General features: G+C 52.7%; 1 protein-coding gene across 1 annotated transcript in view; it reads right to left on the reverse strand.

Annotated features, from left to right (window-relative positions):
* The window catches only part of CABIN1 (calcineurin binding protein 1), a 128,795-nt gene that overhangs the window by 58,908 nt on the left and 50,019 nt on the right, over positions 1–19,868 (reverse strand). The window contains 3 exon segments of the mRNA XM_090292689.1: positions 13,433–13,611; positions 15,113–15,264; positions 18,698–18,958. Of these exon segments, the coding sequence (XP_090148815.1) occupies positions 13,433–13,611; positions 15,113–15,264; positions 18,698–18,958 (592 nt within the window).

Here is a 19,868-nt window from a genome sequence, read left to right on the forward strand (position 1 = left end):
GAGCCCCGGAGGCGAGTCTCCCTGCACAGGAGGCCTGGAGACTGCCCTGCACAGGAGGCAGCCCAAACACAGTCACTCCGAGCTGCTGAGCCACTCACCAAAGGCACCAAGCTCCACGGCCAACCTTGGGGGGGTTTCTCCAAGCAATAATATTCTGGTAAATGTTTAACCACCAGCTTTCAGTGGGGGGAAAGCCCTCATTTGCAGCATTTATCGATTTCTATGGTGCAAATACTCCCATCAGGGCTGATTTCAAGCTTCCAACATATGTTGTTGAACATATAGCATTTCTACCATATAAATATAATGGCATACATAACTAAAGTGGGAGAGAATTCAGCAAAAACTTTTAAGCAGTTGCTAAAGGCCAAGTATGGTCTAGCACAAGAGTATAGGTTCCTGGGAATCGCAGACACAAGGGAGGCTGGTCCCTACTTGTCGACTCCTCTCCTCGGACCTGCAGAGGAGGGGAGGGAGGGAGGGCAGGGAGGGAGATTGGAAAAAGCCTTACTGGGGTGCAGGCCTGGGGAAGAGGAGAGGCCACTGCCACAGGAAGGCATAGAGCCCTGGCTGGACCTCTCTCCCTTAAGGAACAAAGCCTTAAGCCACCAGGGGAAGGGTAGCAAACCTTATTGTCTCCAGGGTGCAGGTGAAGACCTACTGTAGCAGCTAGAGAGGGGAAAAGAGAAAAGCTAGCCCGAGGGAGGGACAGGAAACAATCCAGGGCCCAAACAGTCAGATCTCCCACCACTGGGGGAGGAACTAGGTCACTGAGAGAGACCCACTCCAAAGACACAGGGACAGAGCCTAAGTCTGAGGCTGGACCAAGACAACAGAGAACCAACCCTGCCCCTTCCTCCAGGCTACTGAGCATGAGTAACACGTACAGAGCCTACTGCAGGAAGAGAGGCAAGAACACAGAGAGAAGGTGGAAATGGAACCCTGAAAATACCTTCTGGCAAACAAGCCCCCACTCTGAGCGTAAAATAACATCATAGGAATTAGAAGCTGGTGGTGCACTGAAAGGAACCATAGCAACAATAAAACCCAACCCCAGCTCAACTTCTTGACTAGCCTAACTCAACTGCCCAGCTCCTCCCATGCCTAGAAACAAAAGAGGAAAGCCCATTCTAGGCATAAATATTATTTATTTCAGTCTCTCCATCCTACACACGATATCTGGCATTCAGTAAAAAAACTGAGACACACACACATAAAAGAAAAGAACACTGGCAAGAGATATAATAATCAACATAATCAGACTCAGAGATGACCTATTTAAAATAACTAAGATTAATATGATTCATAAATATGATAAAAAGCTCTAGTTGAAAAGGTAGACATATACATGAACAGACGGGGAATTTCAGGAATGAAATGGAAGCTATAAATAAGAGTCAAATAAAGATGATAGAAATGAAGAAAAAAAACACAGTAAAAGAGTCAAAGAATGCCTTTGTCAGGCTTCTCAGCAAATTTGACACAGATGAGAGAAAAATAATAAAAAATCTGAAGACAGTTCAGTAGAAATAATCCAAGCTGAGAGAAACAGTGGAGGGAAATCAGAACAGATCATCCAAATTATCTAACATACTAATTGCGATCCCAGGAGAAAATGAGACAGAAACCGAAGAAATATTTTATGATATAATGACTGAGAATTCTCTAAAACTAATGAAAGACATCAAATTACCAAGACTCTCAAAGACCACCAAGACGGTCAAGGACTTCTTCACACATATTAAAAAAAAAAAAAAGTCACACCACTGCATCGTATTCAAACTGCTGAAAACCAAAGACATAGAGAAAACCTTGAAGGCAGAGAAAGATACATCACATATAGGGGAACAAAGTTAAGAATTACAGCATACTTCTCATCAGAAACTGCGCAAGTCAGATACCATTGAAGTGCTAAAAGAAAAAGTCAACCTAGAATTCTATATCCAGAGAAAATCTTGCTCAGAAATAAAGAACAGACTTTTTTCAGATAAACAAAAAGAGGATTTCTTACTATTAGATCTGAGTTAGAAGAAATGTTATAAATTGAAACCAGACAGAAACATAGATCTATATAAAGAAATAAAGTTCCTCAAAAATGGTTAAAAGTAGTGATAAATATAAAACATATTCTTTTTCATGTTTTTAATTTCTCTAACATATTGACTACTGTCTAGAGAGAAAATAGTAGCAACATTTTGTGGGTAGAATGAATGGAAACAAGAATACAGACATGGGAGGTTCTTCCACTGCACATGAAGTCGTTTAGTATCATTTGAAGGTAGGCTGTGATCACTTAAGAATGTTTTGTGTGTTTTTCTTTTTTTTGTTAACTCTAAGGAAGTAACTACATTTTATTTTTAAAAAGAGGTATAAATAATAAATCAATAGTAGAGATAAAATGCAATCATTAAAAATAAAACATGGTGCCCTGGCCGGGATGGCTCAGTTGGTTGGAGTGCTGTTCCATAACCAAAGGTCACTGGTTCAATTCCCAGTCAGGGAACACACAGGAGGCAACCAATCAGTGGTGTTTCTCTCTCACACTGATGTCGCTGTCTCTCTCTCTCATTTTCTCTTTCTCTTTCTCTCTCTCTCCCTCACTCCCTCTACCCCTCCCCTGTCTTTCGAATGAGAACAAAATGAAATGGGAATCAAGAAAGCTAAGTTCCTCTTGTGCCACTCACTAGTTGTATGATCTTAAACAGGTAAATCCCTTCCTAATCAGGGAAAAAGTCAAACATGGCCCCCAGGATCCTCCAACCCTCTGCTTGGCTACCTTGAAAACCGGGTCTTGGGTGATGCATTGGTACCTAACAGACAATTACCCAGGGTCCACTGGGAGGGCAGACAGGAGCAGCTTGGTGGGCAAAACAAAATGCAACAAAATGTAAAGTCATCTCAACAAAGTCAAAAGCCTGGACTGTGGGAGATCCGAGCTGCTCTGTCGCTGACTAGGTGGGAGAGCCTATGCAATTGCCATACTTCCTTTACACTTCAGTCTTCTCACAAGTAAACTTTTGATAATACAAGTGCCCACTTCAAAGAATTGTTATGAGGATTAAATAGGTTAATACATGTAAAGTGCTTGGAACAGGGCCTGATACACAGTAAATGTTTATGAAATGTTAGCTCAATTATCAATATTGTTACTTCAAAGAACATGAACCTATTTTATCTCTAATGTCTCAAACTTGACATTACAGAGACTGCGTTCTGAATGCACAGAGGGCTTTGCTTATCCATACTGGAGATAATGCCCAAGCCGCACCATGTCAGTGGGATGGCGATCACTTCTTACACATTACATGACAGGACATCTGAAGCGGGCCTGCACAGAGGAACACTGAGAATTAGGCCCATGCCGCCAAAGGCAGCACACAGCTCTGCCCTCGTCACCCACATCTGGTCACAGATCAGGGCATGGGGACAACGACCTCTGAGGCAGTTCCATACAGCCTTCCTCCATAGCTGCCTTTGCAATGTCCACTGCCTAGTAACCATGGGTCATCAGTGTCAACTGAGCTGATGAAGCACAAGAAACTCAGATGTGAGGCATGTGTAAAACCCAAGTGACCCACAGAGAAAATCTGTGTGCCACTAATAGGGGAGCAGGGACCTAGCTGGACTTCTCTGCCTCACACTCAGCAAGGGGCTCTTCCCTGACTCGCAAGGCCAGACCTCCCAAGGCTCCATGAGGTATTACAGGAAGGCCTGCAGCCCTCACAATAAGTCTCCAACCCCAGTCCCCAGTGTGAGGGGATCACCTCTCCCAGAGAAGTGGCGGGTGCCACCCATTCTTTGCGTGAGAGTGGAAGGCTGGCAAACGATACCCATTGCTCCAGAGGCCATACGGGATCACTGCAGAAACTCGGGACTCAGCAGTCCCAGACCTGCATTCCAGCCCCAGATCTGCCACTCGGGATGTCCAGGCCTCCACTTGACACTTTTTAACACGTTTTTCACTGCTTTCCCTGCCTCCGAACCTGACACACACATGATCCCCCCAGGGGTCTGGCCTAGTGCCAGGCACATGGGACTGATGGCCTGTGAAGTTTTAAGAAAGTCAGGCCAGGGCAGGCAATCCTTAGCCAGCATCGTACCAGGTAAAGTCACTGCATGGCTGAGCAGCACACCATTTGGCAAGTGTCCAGGAAGCAAGCTGAGCTGGGAGGACCTCATGAGAACTGGCACACTGCCCGATGAGCTCATGTGCTCACAAGCTGTTGGGCTTTGGGCCTGGAAGAATGGCAAATTTGGTGGAATCCAGTGTGATCATTACCAAATCCTGGGACTGGCGTAAGCAAACAGATATTTACTCCCAATGTGCCAGCGCCCTCTCAGTGCTGCTGGGCGAGGGAACCTCGTCTGCACCGGAGCGTGCACAAAGCAGCAGGCTGCACCGAGAGAGGTGTGGACAACAAAGGACGGCACCAAGCTCCGAGGTGCCTGCTCCCCTGAGAGGTGAGGCCTCCACTGAGCCTCTGGTAGAATAACATCCATAGCAACAACAGCTACAGCAGAGGAGCAGGACCTGGGTAAGCTGAGGGACCTAGCAGTGATGGGGGCTGCAACCGCACATTCTTGGAACCCTCAGACAGACACAAGCTTGAGAACGCAGCGTGGCTGACCCTCTGAAAGGGCAATGAGAGCTGGCCCCGGGTGGCACTGTGGTGATTCTGGACAAGCCCTTGTCCTGGGATGATCAAGGGCAACTAAGAAGCCATGAGGAAGGCTGGTGCTCAGAAGGGAGGAGAAAAGGGTCAGGAAGGCCCCAGGAGCAACCTGCTGTGTAGCGCCCCTGTGGGCTGCTGGGTCAGGTCTGGAGAGATGGAACAGAGCACTGAGGTGCCCTGGCAGGAGCTGTGAAGCAAAGGGGGAGGGGAGGGGTGCTGGCCAAGGTTCCTGCCAGGGGTGTGCATACCGGGTAAACAGAAGACAAGAGCATTGCTGCAAACAAGCCACCAACAGGGACTCAAAAAGCCCAAGACCAAGTTTCTCCCTAATCCTTTTGGGTCTTGTGTGTTTGAGAGGGTTGACACAAGGCTATTTAAAACAATCCTGATTTTAAATACCAAGAAACAAGCTAGGTTTCACACCAAGGAGCAAGTCAGATCAAAAGAAGACTACGTTTCATTCTTTTTACATCAATAGGGTGAAAGAAAATTAAAAAGCTCTTGAAAACTCGCTCTACACCCCTGGGCATCTGGCGCCTCACCCTTCCCCACCTCTCCCAGTAAATCGGCCCTTCCCTGGCGCAGCTAACTGTGGGCCTCAGTGAGACCAGACACAGATGGTAGGAGAGAGCTGCCATGAGGACCATCTTCCTACCACCAGCCAAGCCACTGTAGATGGGACTGCTCAGGGCTGGGCCAGATGCAACCAGGAGGACAGGTTCACGGTGCTGGGAAGCAGCTCATAGAGAACTCAGGGCCAGCCTTAGAGGCCTGGCCCCGGATGAGCTGGCTGGGGAGGCCACAGCAGGGGAGTTGGGAGTGATGCAGAGATCAGAGGGCTCTCTGGACTGGGCTGTGCAACCCAGAGCAGCCTGGGACAGAAAATTCCTGCTTGGGAGGCTTCTGCAGTGGGGCAGAAGGAGAGGGATGGATCCACTGACCCTTTTCCTCTCCCCATTCCCAGAAGGTGTAGTGTATCAACTCTCAGATCACCAGGTCCACCCCATTCCTTGTAAGCCCTGCGGTCAGATTCTGCAGCCCTGTGAGGCCTGTGCCCCTCCAGAAGCTGGGCTGCACCCTTGGCTTGGTGTCCATGTTGTGCGGTCACTGCTGTGACGCCGGCTTCTAGAACAGCGCTGCCCCAGGAGGTGCTCAGAGAGTAGGTGTGGAAGAGAGAGGCCAGTGAACCCAGGGAAGGCCACGAATGGGGAAACTTCTGGGAGAACAGGGGTGAAGGCTCCTTTGGGTTCAGTAAGCAAACAGCCCTGGACACCATCCCAAAGCTATGTGACTCGGGTAAGAACCAACCTTCCCTGAGCACACTCTGCCTGCCCCCCCGTCAGCTGAATTCAGCACAGGCTCAAGTACCCCAGTGCATAGCCCTCACGCTGCCAGTATACCCCATAAAGGCTCAAGGGGAGCCAGTGTGCATATAGGGAGTGGGGCAGTTCTGACCTGGGGAACACTCAGCTTTCATCAGCTGGCCAACCTTCCAGGCATGACTCTAGTCCTCCCTCCTCCACAAAGCTGTCCCTGGGTGTCACAGTTCTTATCTGGGACCCTGTGGGCCAAGGGTCTAACCGGGCTGACATATGGCTTTGCGTAATCATACACTAATGGCCTGGGGTGCTTCCTCCACATCCCAGAGGCCCAGGCACAGGCCAGGCACAATGGGACACCCCAGGTGCTGGTCTGTGCTCAGAAAGAACCAGGTGGGTCTGTTGATGCTCTGCAGGCAAAGGGTGCCAAGTCTGATGGCAGCATCCTCTGTTCTCCTGCCTGCCCGATGGAGAAAGGCCAGAGGGGGGAAGGCAAGGGCCAGCAGAGGCAGTTGCTGTCCTGTCACGGATACCACCTGGAGGTTCTGCTGCAGGAAGACCACGGCTAAGCTGCTCCACGCCCCTTGGTCCTGAGGCAGAGCAGGAGATAGATGAACACTTCTTCCATGTAGGAGGCCAGATTCAGCTGAGAAGCCAGGCTTCCCACGGAGCTGGGTGGGAAAACACCCACACTGAACGGGACCACAGGGACTGCCCGGGCTCCTGATTTTCTTCAGGAGCCGCCTACAGGCCAACAGGAAAGCCTGTCACTGGTGAGCACACTCCACAGGCTGCCCTGCTCTTCTCTCAGTGTGTCTTTTTAAAAGTCTGCCCACACAAAGCCTGCTCATGCTAATTAATATTTGTGGCAAGATTATAAACACTTCATTCTCTTACTGTTAATCACTAGGATGTTTCCCTTCTGTGCCTTTGGGCCAGTGCAGCCCCTCTGCTGAATCCTTACATGGATGTGCATCTGACAAGCAACAGCTGATGACACCGCCTGCTTCTAAGCCCCGGCACCCTCCACTTCCAGAGCGGGACCTGCGGGGCCAACTGCAGAGCAATGAGAGCTGGGGACACAGAGGAAAGGGATCTGGCTCGGCGACAGAAAGGCTGCCTGTCCCACAAGGATTTTTTGTTCAGTTTGACTCAATTCAAATCCCTTGGTCACTGTCAGGAGCTCTAGGCCAGTTACAGGTTCCTGATATGTGTCCTCTCCATCTGCTCCGGCAGTAACGCTGGGAAGAGTTCACAGCCCTGTATTCCATCAGCTCAGTTCAATGAAAGTTTGAGGAAAAGGCCATGGTTGTGTCATCGAAAACTGCAGCAACTCTGACTAGGTCACAAATGTTCTGCCAACTAGAAAACTATGATTTCTAACAACAGAAACTTGGGTGGAATCAGTATTTTGAGAACTCACTTTGACAAATCTGCCCCAGTCGGTCCCTGATGACCACTGGGAAAGGACATGTCCATGGGCTGTGTGGGATGGGGAACCCTCCTATAGGCCAAGGAGGCTATACAGGTGCTCAAGAGATATGCCAAAAACCCAGTGGGCTCCCAAAAGAGGCAGACACACAAGCAGCAGCAGGCGGGGTACCGAGGCATTGCTGTGGGGGCCGGGTTCGTCCCCTGCCCCTTCTCTGCCAGTGTTCACCAGCAAGGGCTGACCAAGCAGCACCAGGCACGTCACAGCCCAAATGTGCTGAGACAGTGGCAGTGCCCTGGTGGGACCCTGATACTCAGAGTGGGGAGAACACTTGGCCTCGCTGCGCCCCTCTCACAGTGTCCCCTTCGTCCTGTGGCCCTCATCATGCCTCACTCTGCTCCCCAAGCCAGGCGAGGCACTGACCAGGTAGGGCTTGGGGAAGCTTTAACCATTTTCTTATCCAAAGGCAGGTGGGCAGCCACTTTATAACACAAACCCCAGGGGAAGAAGAGCAGCTCTTACAACGAGAGAGTCCAGAGCCCACCCAGTTATCTGGTGAGGTTCCCAGGAAGGCTCTTCAAAGAAGGATGACTGGGAGAATCTGCCTTATTTAGAGTCAAAAGGGAGAGAGATGTTGTGACCACGTCACTCGCCCTGTCTTCTGTAGGAAAGAAGCCTCATTAGGCTCAGCTGGTTTCCCAAGCTCTCTCCTCTCAAGGTCTCCTTCTGCCCACCGCAGTTACCAAACCTCCATGTCTTGCTCCTATTGTCCATCACCCAAAATGGCCCAAGGGCCTCTCTGGAGGCCCACCCCCTCCAGAAAGCCCTTCCAGTCCATCAAACCCCAGAGCCAGCTCACAGCATTCCCTCTTGGGACCAAATAACTACTGTCCCATGACACTGCCTAGGGACACACAGATGCAACAGGCAGGAGGGATCAGGGTGCCCTCATCTTGGCTTTCCCCATGGCACCCTTTTCCTTTCCTAACACAGCAGGCACTCAGTAAATGCCATGACCAGCTGTGGCTTGAAGACATTTCGTAAAATGCAAGACTGAAGGAGAGTACAAAGGAGGTGGCCGGCTCTGCCCTCTAAGAGCTTCCCTGCCGGCCCCCAAACCCATCCCCACCCTATGGAGGACGTGCAAGACAAACTGAGCTGCACTCAGAGTCCCTCCCACTTTGAGGAGGTCTGTTCACAGGAACACAGCTCGCCCACCATAAGCTTACTTCCTCCTGCCCTCGGAAGGGAGGCCAGTGAGCAGAGACCAGGCCATGCCTGCCCTCCAGCACTACCTGCCACCTGCAGCTCCTCCCTTGTGGTATCTTGGCTACCGTGCACGAATTGTGTTTTGATATATTTGTTCTTGTAAAGATAACTTGGTATCTTAAGAGTCTGTTGCCTTTGTTATTTTTTTAAAGCAAGAAAGAGCAAAGCAATGGGGACACAGGACTGAGACACCTGCCACGCAGGCAGGCAGGCAGGGGAGGGCACTGCTGCATCTGCATCTGTCCAGAGCCAGGAAGATGGGCCGTGGGCAGAAGCCAAGCACATCAAACACGCACTCTCCAAATCACAGGAGCAGCAGATGTGGAGGTGCTCCTGGTCACAGGGGGAGCAGGAAGCCGGACTGAGGGCGAAGCATGCGGTCTGCGCTGTCCCCTGAAGCGAGCCGTGACAGTGCAAGCAGAAAGACAAAGCCTGGAGACAGAGTGTGGTCAGGGTTAGGGGCAGCACGGGCAATACTGACAGGGCGCTGTGGGCGAGCAGGCGAGAATGAGCACAGACGGGACACAACACAGACAGCGACAGCATGGCAGGTGAAGATGGATGCTGCATATGGGGTTGGGACAAGGTACCCTCAGTTCCCCTTGGAAGGTCCACCTAGCCCACACCCTACAACTTGGGGCTCAGGGAGGCCTCTATTCATGCTGTAAGTGGGGCCAGATGGGCCACCTGCAACCATGAACACCAGCCCCTACAGCCCCCACTCTTCGACCCCTGATTAGTTCCTCTCACCCCGCCCCTCATGGGAAATGCCGACATACCCCTCAGATCCCAGCTAAGCTTTGCCCCCTCAGGGAGGCCTTCTACCCCACCAAGTGGCCAGGCCAGGTCTCTTGGGACAGTTTCAGTTGCACCCCAACCCTGAGCTGTGTAATTCACTGATTCATACTTGCCATCCCTCCTAAGAGTCTGCTGCAGATACCAGGACTGTCCTGGGCACCTGGCACAGTACTGATGGAACACCTGGATGGTCACAGCCACAGGCAGGCCAGAGAACCCCATAGGAGGCTCAGCCTCAGACCTCTGAGGCCCTTTCTGGCCCTGGCGTTCTGAGGTGACATGGAGCCTCTCAGGCATACAGCAAAGGTCTTGGCCAGTCCAACAGAGCTACTGTGGACATATCCCAAAGGCCAGCTCAGCTGGACCAAATTATGGACCAAGGCGTTCTTTAACAGCCTTGCCACCAGCCAGACTCCACCAAAGAGGGACGTGTATGCAGGTCCAGTCTTCATTCAGGTCAGTGGGCACAGGGACCCTCCTTGTGGTAGCCTCACCCCGGCCTGGGGCAGAAGGAGGCTGAGACCCCAGCTCTGCCTTGGCTCTGCCCCAACTAGCCACATGGCCCTGGATGAGCACCCACCTGCCCTCAGCTGGGCTTCTTCATGGGGCATAGAACACAGGGCGACTGTGAGGACGGGAACATACTAACACACCGCAAGCACCCAGTCCAGAGCCCAGCACAGAGCAAGCGCATGCTGCTGTGTGGCAGGGTCCAATCACTTCCACACACACAAACACACATGCACACATTGCATGTGGGGGAGTTTCAGATGTTGTTCAGAAATCTCATTACACTCTGTTTGAACATGTATAGACAATAATCACTGGGAGCCCCTTGAAGGTCAAACTGTGCTCCCCACATGACATTTTTTTCCTGGTCAGGGAGCTTCAATGCTACGGATTTCTGCACTGGGGAGGAATTCCAAGACAGATGGAAGGCACAAGTTAGGCAGGCAGGAGGGGTCAGGCAGTGCCGCCAGGCCAGCAGCCAATGGCTTAATCTGTTCCCTGTCTCTGCCCCTCAGCTTGGCTGAAGGGCTCCTCCTTAGGCCAGCGTGGGTGCCCTGCCATGGTAAGAGTCTCAGAGGCATCTGAGGGCCAGTTCCAAGGGGCTTTGACCTGAGTTGTGGACGAGCTACAGACGTTTCCAACCCTACGATGGGTGGCACAAGGGTGCAGGCAGGGCAGGTTCAGAGAGTGCATTTGAGTCCTACTGAGAAGCCAGTATCAAGTGCTGAGCTGCCTACACATACCTAGAGCCATTTTTCTAAATCTTACACCAAGTAAGACCTGACCCAGCTCATTCCTGGTTTTGAAGCAAAGGCATATAAAAGTGGAGAGGCAATCCAAGGTAGAGTCTCCTACCCATGCCCAGGGGAGGTCCTGAGGCGTGGCTCCCTGTCCAGTGGGTGGCGAACCAGCCTCTGACAGGCTCTGCTGGTACAGAAGTCTAGGGCCCAGAAGGCCCAAGGCCCGGCTCACTCACAGGCTGCTGATTCAGAGGACACCGCCTGTCCCTCTCCTGATACCACATCACTAGCTGGAGAGTGCTGGGGTACACCCTGAGGGGGACTGGCCCCAGAGCCGGGCTCCTCCCGCCACCCAGTGCTGTCTGTGTCTCGTGTCAGAGCTTGGATAACACAGGGAGGACTGCGTCTAAGGAACAGCTGGAACGTGGCAGCGTCTTTGTTTGACACCCCTGAGGAAAACATCCCATACAGGTGAGGAAACTGAGGTTCAGACAAGTGACGTCCCTTGCCCGAGAATGCCAAGCAAGTAGGCGAAGGAGCTGGGAACGGAGCTCAGACTCCTGACCCGAAAGCCCACTCTGCCCGGGCCTCCCTGTCCGACATTGAGAGGGCCCCTCACCTGCTTTCCTTCGCCTGTACCAGGGCTCCACTCTGGCCTGGAGGGGTCACTAGCGCCTCGACCCGGAGTTGGTCTCAGGCCACACATTTTCCCAGGGCCGGGTCACAGGAGGCAGGAGTAGAGGTGAGTGGTGTGAACCCCTGAGGCTAGTGGCAAATGCCCTGACACCAGCAACCTGGCACTTCTGTCTGAGTCAGGGCCTTTCCCTAGGAGCTAGTGCAGCTGCTAAGAGGGTCACTTTAACATTCTAAGATCATGGCTATGTTACAGCCCAAAACATTTTCATGTTGTGGACACTGCTTTCTCTCCAAGGTGAGGAGGGTGAGACTTCTGAAAGCCCCGCACAGCCAGGCCCAGGCAGAGCACAGTACAGCCAGTGCCAGGCTTCCCAGCACGCTGGGCTGGGGCTGGGCAGAGGTGGGCTGTGGGATCTCGATGGCTCCACATCGTAGACAGGAATCACTTTGAAAAAATAATTTTTACAACCATTGAAAACCCATTTGTATGGCTCCCTCTGCAACCGTCCACAACAAATGACCGTCATGTTGGCACTAAGGACATGTCACAACAGCACCGGGCGCAGCACTCTTGCTCCCCTACAGCTCCGTGCACATGTGTGCACCAGACAGGAGATGGCTGGGCAGCCAGCAGTGCAGGTGGTGTCACAGCCCCTTTCTAAGGCAGTCCTGCCTCCCGCCTTTGCTGCTCCCCGGGGCGCCCACACCAGAGGGGGCGTACCCAGCTCCGTGGGCCGACAGAGCCAAGCACAATTCCTGCTCCTGAGTTTGGCTCAAGCCTGCAGGGCTGAGGAGGGTGCCGGCCCCAAGCCACGAACAACCAAAGAAGCAGTCCTGGCTCATGTTTTCTCAGTAGTTTCATGAGCAAAGGGTTGGGAACAGGGTGGTTTTCCTATGTAACTTGAGTGAAATAAGAAGGGAGACGGCCCTTGGGGCAGGTCTGCAGGACTGAAGTGCGGAGGAGCAGCAGGCCCGTTACTCCCGTCTCTGCCCAACCTCTGGGGCGGCGAGGGCAAGCCCGACAGGCAGACCGGAAGGAGGTGATGGAACCACACAGCACACACTTGGGTCTGCAGCCTCTCTCTCAGCACACACACTGCAGGTCAAACTGAACCCGGAGGGAACACTTGCAAGTCTCCTTGCCTCTGAGATCACCCGGATTCCCCTGACCTGGAGCAGCTGGGCCCTGCCACCTTGCCACCCTCCGCCAGCTCTTCTCTAAACCTGCTTTCAGCCCTGCTCACATGGCGATGCTTGTGCTTTCCAGGAACCCATGCACTGCATGACTAGGGGGTCCCGTCATCCTGGGGGAACCCCATCTCCCCAAAGCCTAATGAGATGAGTGACATGTAAGAACCTGGGCGTCTTTCAGCATTGTCACTACCTCCATAAGTCTCCACTTTAATGGCCCTCTAAGTCCACCAATCTGGCTCATTTGAGCAAATAGAGCTCATCACTGTAAATGTGAAGAGAACATGAAGTTGAGCTACGAGGTCAGCATGCGAGCCTCCTAATATTAGTAAGGAATGTGGTTGAACAGTCGCCACCTGCCCCATCCCACATGGGATGGCCTTCTATAGTCCCAGCTGACACTCCCCCAGCCTGCCTGGATTCCCAAGGGCAACAGACTCAGCACCAGTCGCAGCATTCCCGTGACCATCAGAAGGGCATGCCATAACAATGCAGCTGACTGCACAGGAGCTGCTCTAGGCAGCCCGCAGACACTGACAGCGAGCCCACAGAGTTTTCCAACTGCCCTTCAACGCCCCTGTTTGCAGGTGGGAAAATGCAGGCTCAGAGAGGCAAGGTGCTCTAGCCTGCCGCCCCCCTCCCCCCGGCTCCCAGGTGGGTGAGCTGGCAGGTGGCGACCCTGAGCATGTCTTGGAAGCACAGAATCACCGTGAGTCCATGAGGTTAATGAACAGCCACAACATTGCCCGTGTCACCCCAGACCCAGCACCCCCCTCACCAAAACAAAGCGACTCATTGCCCAAAGCTCCCACCCCCAACTGGCGTGCCGCCCTGGGCTGGCAGTAGGGAGAACAGGGACTGTACCGTCCGGCGTTGCCTGCTGGTGGGGTTTTTTACATTTGACGTAATCGTGGTCAATCGGAGTAGCTGTGTAAGGTGGGGATGTCAGACCTGGGCCAGAGGAGGAGGGAAAGGAGGCTCCGGGGCCCGGCAGTGTCCCAGCTGAAGAGTGGGAGTCCTCATCCACCAGGCAGGCCTTCTCCCTATGGGGCAGAGGGTTAGGGTGCAGGTCAGAATCTCTGCATGGCACTGAAGGTTGTATACAGGTTTGGGACAGTGCCCTTCTCAGCTCTCAAATCCCCAAGCCTCCCTTCCGGGGGCCCACTACTGCCATACACGTCCCCTTTGGCTGGCATTTCAGGGCATCAAAGGAGCTGCCCACATGGCACTCACTCTGGCTCAGCCCTCAAGAACAGCAGGGCTCTGCAGGTGTCTCAGGTCTCAGGCCTCGGGGACTGTGGAAACCTGATGAGGCTCACCTCAGAAATGCCCACCCGAGCACCCTCCACACCAAGTCAGTGTCCTTCCGTGTAATGCCCGAGGCTGACAGATTAATCCCCAACCAGACAAGAGAAAAACATCTGCTCGCATGTGCGTAAGGAAATCTGCTGCTGAGCAAAAGGGTTAGAAACACCTGAAATGTCGACATGGTTACAGAAACAAGGTGCATCCACCTGTGGAATAAGAGCGCCACAGTCACTGGCAGTCACTAGAAAGAATGGGGTAGGTGCAGCACCATCTCTGCGGACTGGGTCCCAAACCCAGTATCGGTAGTTCGTTTTTTTATAAAACAAACCCTGTAATTGTATGTGTACATGTAAGTATGTAAATGCACGAAAAATGATATGAGAAATTAAACTGTGAATAGTGGCTAACTCAAGGGAGAAGAAGAGGGTGGTTTGTCTATATATTTATAAACTGCTGGAATTTTCTGTAATTATTGAACAGCATATGTTCATGAATCATTTGTAAGACTTTAAATTTTTTGAAAAAATTATTATCAATAAAAAACAACATCACTAAGATGGGGCCCTTTGTGACTAAAAAATACATTATCTATAACTTTGGGGCGTACTGCATCCACCTGTGTGACCTGCCATGTGTGTGCCCATCTCTACCTCAAGGACAGGGCCTGGGTGCTGGTTCCACTGGCACTCAGCTGAGCCCTGCACAGTGTCCAGCCAGGCAGAGGTCCAGAGGTTGGGTGAGCTAAGCCAAAGCTCCAGGGTATGTCTCAGGCCCAGTGAGGGGACCACACCAGGGCTCCAGCGTCCTCAGGCCCTCTGACACCGCAGAAAGAGCCCATGCCTCCCCCAAGCCCTCCCTCTGCTTCTTGGAAGAATGGGCAATAGACCAGCCCCTCGGAGGGCTCCCGTGAGGACCCAAGAGCAAGAGCCAGCAACGTGAAAACTGCTCCCCAACAGTGTTCTGCACGAGGCAGAGCTGCACACAGTGGGAGGGGAAGGCGTCGGCTTCTCTCCAGGACTTGGCCTGGAGGATGGGGTAGGCCAGGCATGTTGGCAGCCTCTCCTTCTCAAGTTCAACAGAAATGCGTATCAGCCAAGCCACTGCAAATCTCCAGATGAGATCCAGAAGCTCCATGAACTCTGGCTTACTCAGCAGTACCCCTTGAACGCTACCTTGCCATAAATGAACCATCATGGTACACAGCGGATAGACTGGCTGGACAAGTGTGCTACTCACTTTTCTGAAGCTTTGGGTGTATTCTTCTCCTCGCCCCTGGCAAAGGGGCCTTCTGCAGCCTCCTTCATGAAGTTGACCAGGACCTCTGCACCAACCCCCAAATCGGGCTTCCCCAGGAGCTTCAGGATGGAAGCGTGGAGCCGGAAGTACACCTGGGGGGTGACACTCAGGTGTGAGCAGCCCTCCCAGCGGCTCAGTTTGTTCCATGGGCCAGCCAGCCACACAGGAAACGGGACCCTGACAGGGAAGATGTGCCGCCACACATTACCTTTTCTCATTAGTTTTCAACTAGCCAACCTGTCATCAAAGCAAGCACTGACAATTCATATGGACACAAACTGTCAGCATTCTGGCCCTGGTATGAAGTGGTAAGATAACGAGAAGCCTTCAGTTCTGCTCACTGGGCCCCTCCTCCCACCAAAGTGCACGCTGCCCTCTTTGTGCCTCTCGCCTGGCACCCATAGAAAGGGAGCTTCCAGACCTGACTGGTATGGCTCAGTGGGTTGGGCATCGTCCCACAAACCATAAGATCACCAGTTCGATTCTTGGTCAGGGCACGTGCCTGGGGTGAGGGCCAGGTTCCCCAGTTCAGGGCGTTGTGAGAGGCAACTGATCAATGTTTCTCTCGCACATCGATGCTTCTCTCCCTCTCTCCCTCCCTTCCCCCTCTCTAAAAATAAATAAATAAATAAATAAATTTTTTTAAAGGGAGCTCCCACACCTGTCTCCTCACTGGACCATGGACTCCTTGAAGCAAGGAGTAGGCTGGATCTGTTTGTGTCCCAGCACCTGGGAAAGCCAGGAACCACAGGCGTCAAGAAGCTCTACCCTAGCTGAGTCAGTCAGGTCCTGTTCTTTCCTTCACTTCCCCAAATCCATTTACAAATGCCTGACGTGAGTTGCCCAAGGCCTTACAGCAAGAAAGCCCAGGGTCAGGTTAAACCCAGGTCCATCCTGCTCCTGCCTTTTACTGCCCGCAGGCACACAGGCACCTCCACAGGCAACTTGGCCTGACCTTCCCATCCAGGTGTAGATGTAATACAAGTTCCCACCCCTGACATATGCTCCTTCAGATGGCATAATGGGTGCCACAGGGCTGAGAAACACTGTGGCCACAGGCCCTGATTAACCAGCCTCCCCTCACCCAGAGGTGGTTCTCAAGAGATGTCTCCAAGGACCCACTAGGTAAGATGCCTGGAGGTCTGGCCCTGGCAGCACTCTCAAGGGGGTATCCCAGACAGAGGGGCTCCCACCCAGAGCCCCTCCCCCTCTGGCCCACCCATGGACACAGAAGAACTAGCCCAGCAACTCCATTTTCAGATGTAGGAAACCTCTGAGGCACCACACATGCCCAGGTGGCCACACGTGGGGAAGGACAAAGTGTCTAACTGGCAGTTTATCCTAATGGCAGATAAGGTATTTTGAATGAGGCCTCAACAGCACAGGGGAATTTTCACAAGGACAAGGTTCAATTCTTAAGAGAAATGTCATTTTTAAAGCAAGATATGTACATGTTCCAACTGAGTACCCGCTCTCCTGAGGGCCAGTGTGGTATGCTCGAGGAGGGCAGTCTACACAGCTGAGTACCACGGGGCCACCATCCTGCCTGCCCACTGGTGCTCTCAGGCAGCAGCAGAGGCCAAAAGTAGAAGAAAAACCATGGAAGGAAAACAGCTGCCATTTTCCTGAGGGCTGGGGCACCTCCCGCTGCAAGAGGGTTTGGTGCTGCCCAGAGGTGCCCCCTGAGAGCCCCGGGCTCTGTGGGCTCTGGCCCCAGCTGCCCCTCTCTCCTACTGCTTACTTAGGGCAAGTCATGGCAGTCCTCTGGGCCTCAGGCTTCTCGTCCCCAAACGGAAGTCCCTCCAAGAACAGGCACAGGAAGCCTGAGTGAAAGCATGAAAGAACTGTGACGGGGAAGGACATAGACCTGGCTGTGAATGACAGCCACCAGGAAACTGCTGAAGACACGCTCGATAGGAAGTTTTGCAAATAAAATCCTCCCCCACAAATATGGCCCCAAAACAGCTGCTAAAACCACGCAGCATGAGTCATTTTAAAAAGGCAAATTTTTAAAAATGAGACTTTTTGCTTGCTCACAAGATTATCAAGTATTAAAAAGAGGCGTATTAGCTAGGCTGATGAAAAACATAAAAGTTCATAGATCAGTACAGCCTTTTCGGGAAACGAGACATTGTTGATCCAATGTTAAATGACCTTGGAAATACAACTGACCCTTGAACAATGCATGTTCGAGTTGGGCAGATATACGTATACATGGGTTTTTTTTTTTTTCAATTGACCTGCGCAGTTCAAACCGGCATTGCTCAAAGGCCAACTGGTGGTTGGGAATATGAGCATGTGGATGGCCAACTGAAGCTATACATGGATTTTCAACTGCATAAGCAGTGGGTGCCCCTAACAACCTCACTGTTCAAGAGGGAACTGTGCTCAGATGAGTGCTCCCTGATATGTGTTCAGGGCCATGCCCTGCCTACACCTGTCATGAAAGAGATGGAAGAGAAGGCCAAACCCATAAGGAAGGGACCACACAAATACAGGGATGCCCAGCCAGACTAGAGGGCATGAGGCACAGAAGGAGGCCCACGACTCCTTCTACTACATCTTGTCCAGTGAAAAAGGCAAGTCACAAAGTGATAGTGTATCTATATATTAATAGGAAAAAAATCTAGGAAAATAAGGACTTGCCCAAACTGTACATAGGCATGACTGGGGTGGGGGCGTCTAGAATCACTTGGGGACTTTAACTTTTTGTTTTCACACATTTCTGAGTTGCTTGATTGTTGTATATTTTTTAACCACAAATCTATAATCAGAAAAAATAAGTGAAGAAAAGACATAAGCAAGCAGATTCTGCCCCAAACTCCAAGAAGCTGGGCACAGGGGTCCTAAGGGAGCTGGGCACACAGCCTCAGAAAGGGCAAAGCTAATAAGCTCTGGGATTCAGGAAGCAGAGAGTCCTGGTCTAGGCCAAGCATATCTGGATTTGCATTCATGTCTTTAGTCTCCTCCCTACACAGTGTGCTGGTCACAGCCACCCAACCCACCTCACAGGACTGCCGTGAGCACCAGTAAGAGCATCATGTGAAATGGTCCAGAAAACATAGCAAATCCAAGCAGTAAACAAGTGCTCTCTGCTCTTGGGGAGCAGTGGAACACCCCAAATCTGGGGTCAAGAGCACAGGCTGTCCCCCTGTCTCAGTCCTGCCACGGCAGGCCTCAGCTGTCTCATCTGCACCTGGAGAGCAGGTGCCTGCCCTCCTCCCGCCAGGCTGCAAGGCGCTGCATGGGTGTCGCCAAGCCAGGTTCTTGGAACTGTGCATGCTAACGAAGAAAGACCAGGTTCCTTCAGGGAGGGAAGAACAAAAAGCTCACTCTCCCTGAAAGCATGGGAGAAACAGACAGGAAAGGCTGCTTTAATTTAATTGCTCACAAAGCTGCTAAACACTGAGAAGTTTCCAGCAGGTTGCAGGGGAGTCACTGGGACCGCAGGCCCCGTCCGCAGGGAGACAGAGAGACCGGCCCGCCCCTGCCCTGCTTCACCACCCGGGGCCAGCACAGTGTCACCTCCAGGGCCTCCATGGCCAGCTCAGGTGGGTTGTGGTAGTGGATCTTCTTGGGGTAGCGGGCAGCCTCCTCATGCAGGTAGTGGCCAGCCTGCCTGTAGTGCAGCAGGTAAACCGTGGGCGGCTGCTGCTGCTTCTCAGCCACCTTGCCCAGCATGTAATGGATGAGCCACTCCTCCTCGTCACCATCGCCCTCGCAGCGGGCCGCCGACATAAAGCAGTGCCTGGCTGTCTCTAGCATGCTGTCGCGCCGGCCCTCCATCTGTAACGAGACCACGAGACCAGGCCAGCCTTAGCTGAGCGACCAGAACCTGCACAGAATCATGTCTTACCCTGTAGGAAGTCCTGCTGCCTTGTGTGCAAACTGGTAATCCTTGTCACAACCCTGAGACACAGAGGTGCTGTCACCATTTCACAGCTGGGACACTGCAGAGAGGCCTGGGGACTCCTCAGAAGCCCACCTCAAGTCAGGCACGGGGCTGGACCGAAACCCAGGTCACCTCACGTCAACTGTTTTCTTCCATCTTCCCCTGCAGTATCTAACAGTTCATGCCTTTATGACGTACCTACGGACACCCTTCTAAAGGTCCCAACTATGACCTATGTGGCTGCAGGGAGGGCCTGTGCCTGGGAGAGGAAGAACACGTGGGGCTGGGGCTGCGGCTGCGTGGGCTGCCAGCCACCACTGCCATGAGGACTAAGGCAACAGTGACTCTGCCGCATCAACCTGAGGCGGCCAGGTCACCAGAGCTGACATCATGAGAAGAGCCGCCATTGCAGGCAGTGAGCACCTCGTTCTCTCACCCCCACCCCCCAGGGTGGACAAGCAGAGCCGGAGAAGACGTGCACCCAGCACCCAGTGCCACAGCACCAGAGAGTGTACACCTCTAGGGTCGCCCAGGACTTCCCGCCCTCTCTCCACGCCCTGTGCATCAGCAGCAGCACCCCCACGGCGCTCTCACACACCACGGGCGAACACCGCTAGGACAGAGTCAGCTTCGGAGAGCCACTTTTCCAGTCCCTGTGTGAGACTCCACACAGGATGTCAGCTATCGGGTGCACCCACATCCCTTCATCCCAGAGCTGGGCTGGCAGCTGACCACTGCCTGTGTGGGGCACAGAGGCAGCTGTTTGGAGCACCCGGGTCTCCAGCCTCTTCTGCCCTAGCCCTG

This window comes from Furipterus horrens, unplaced genomic scaffold, assembly GCF_987537825.1.
Source record: "Furipterus horrens unplaced genomic scaffold, mFurHor1.1.pri manual_scaffold_11, whole genome shotgun sequence".
Classification (NCBI taxonomy): Eukaryota; Metazoa; Chordata; class Mammalia; order Chiroptera; family Furipteridae; genus Furipterus; species Furipterus horrens.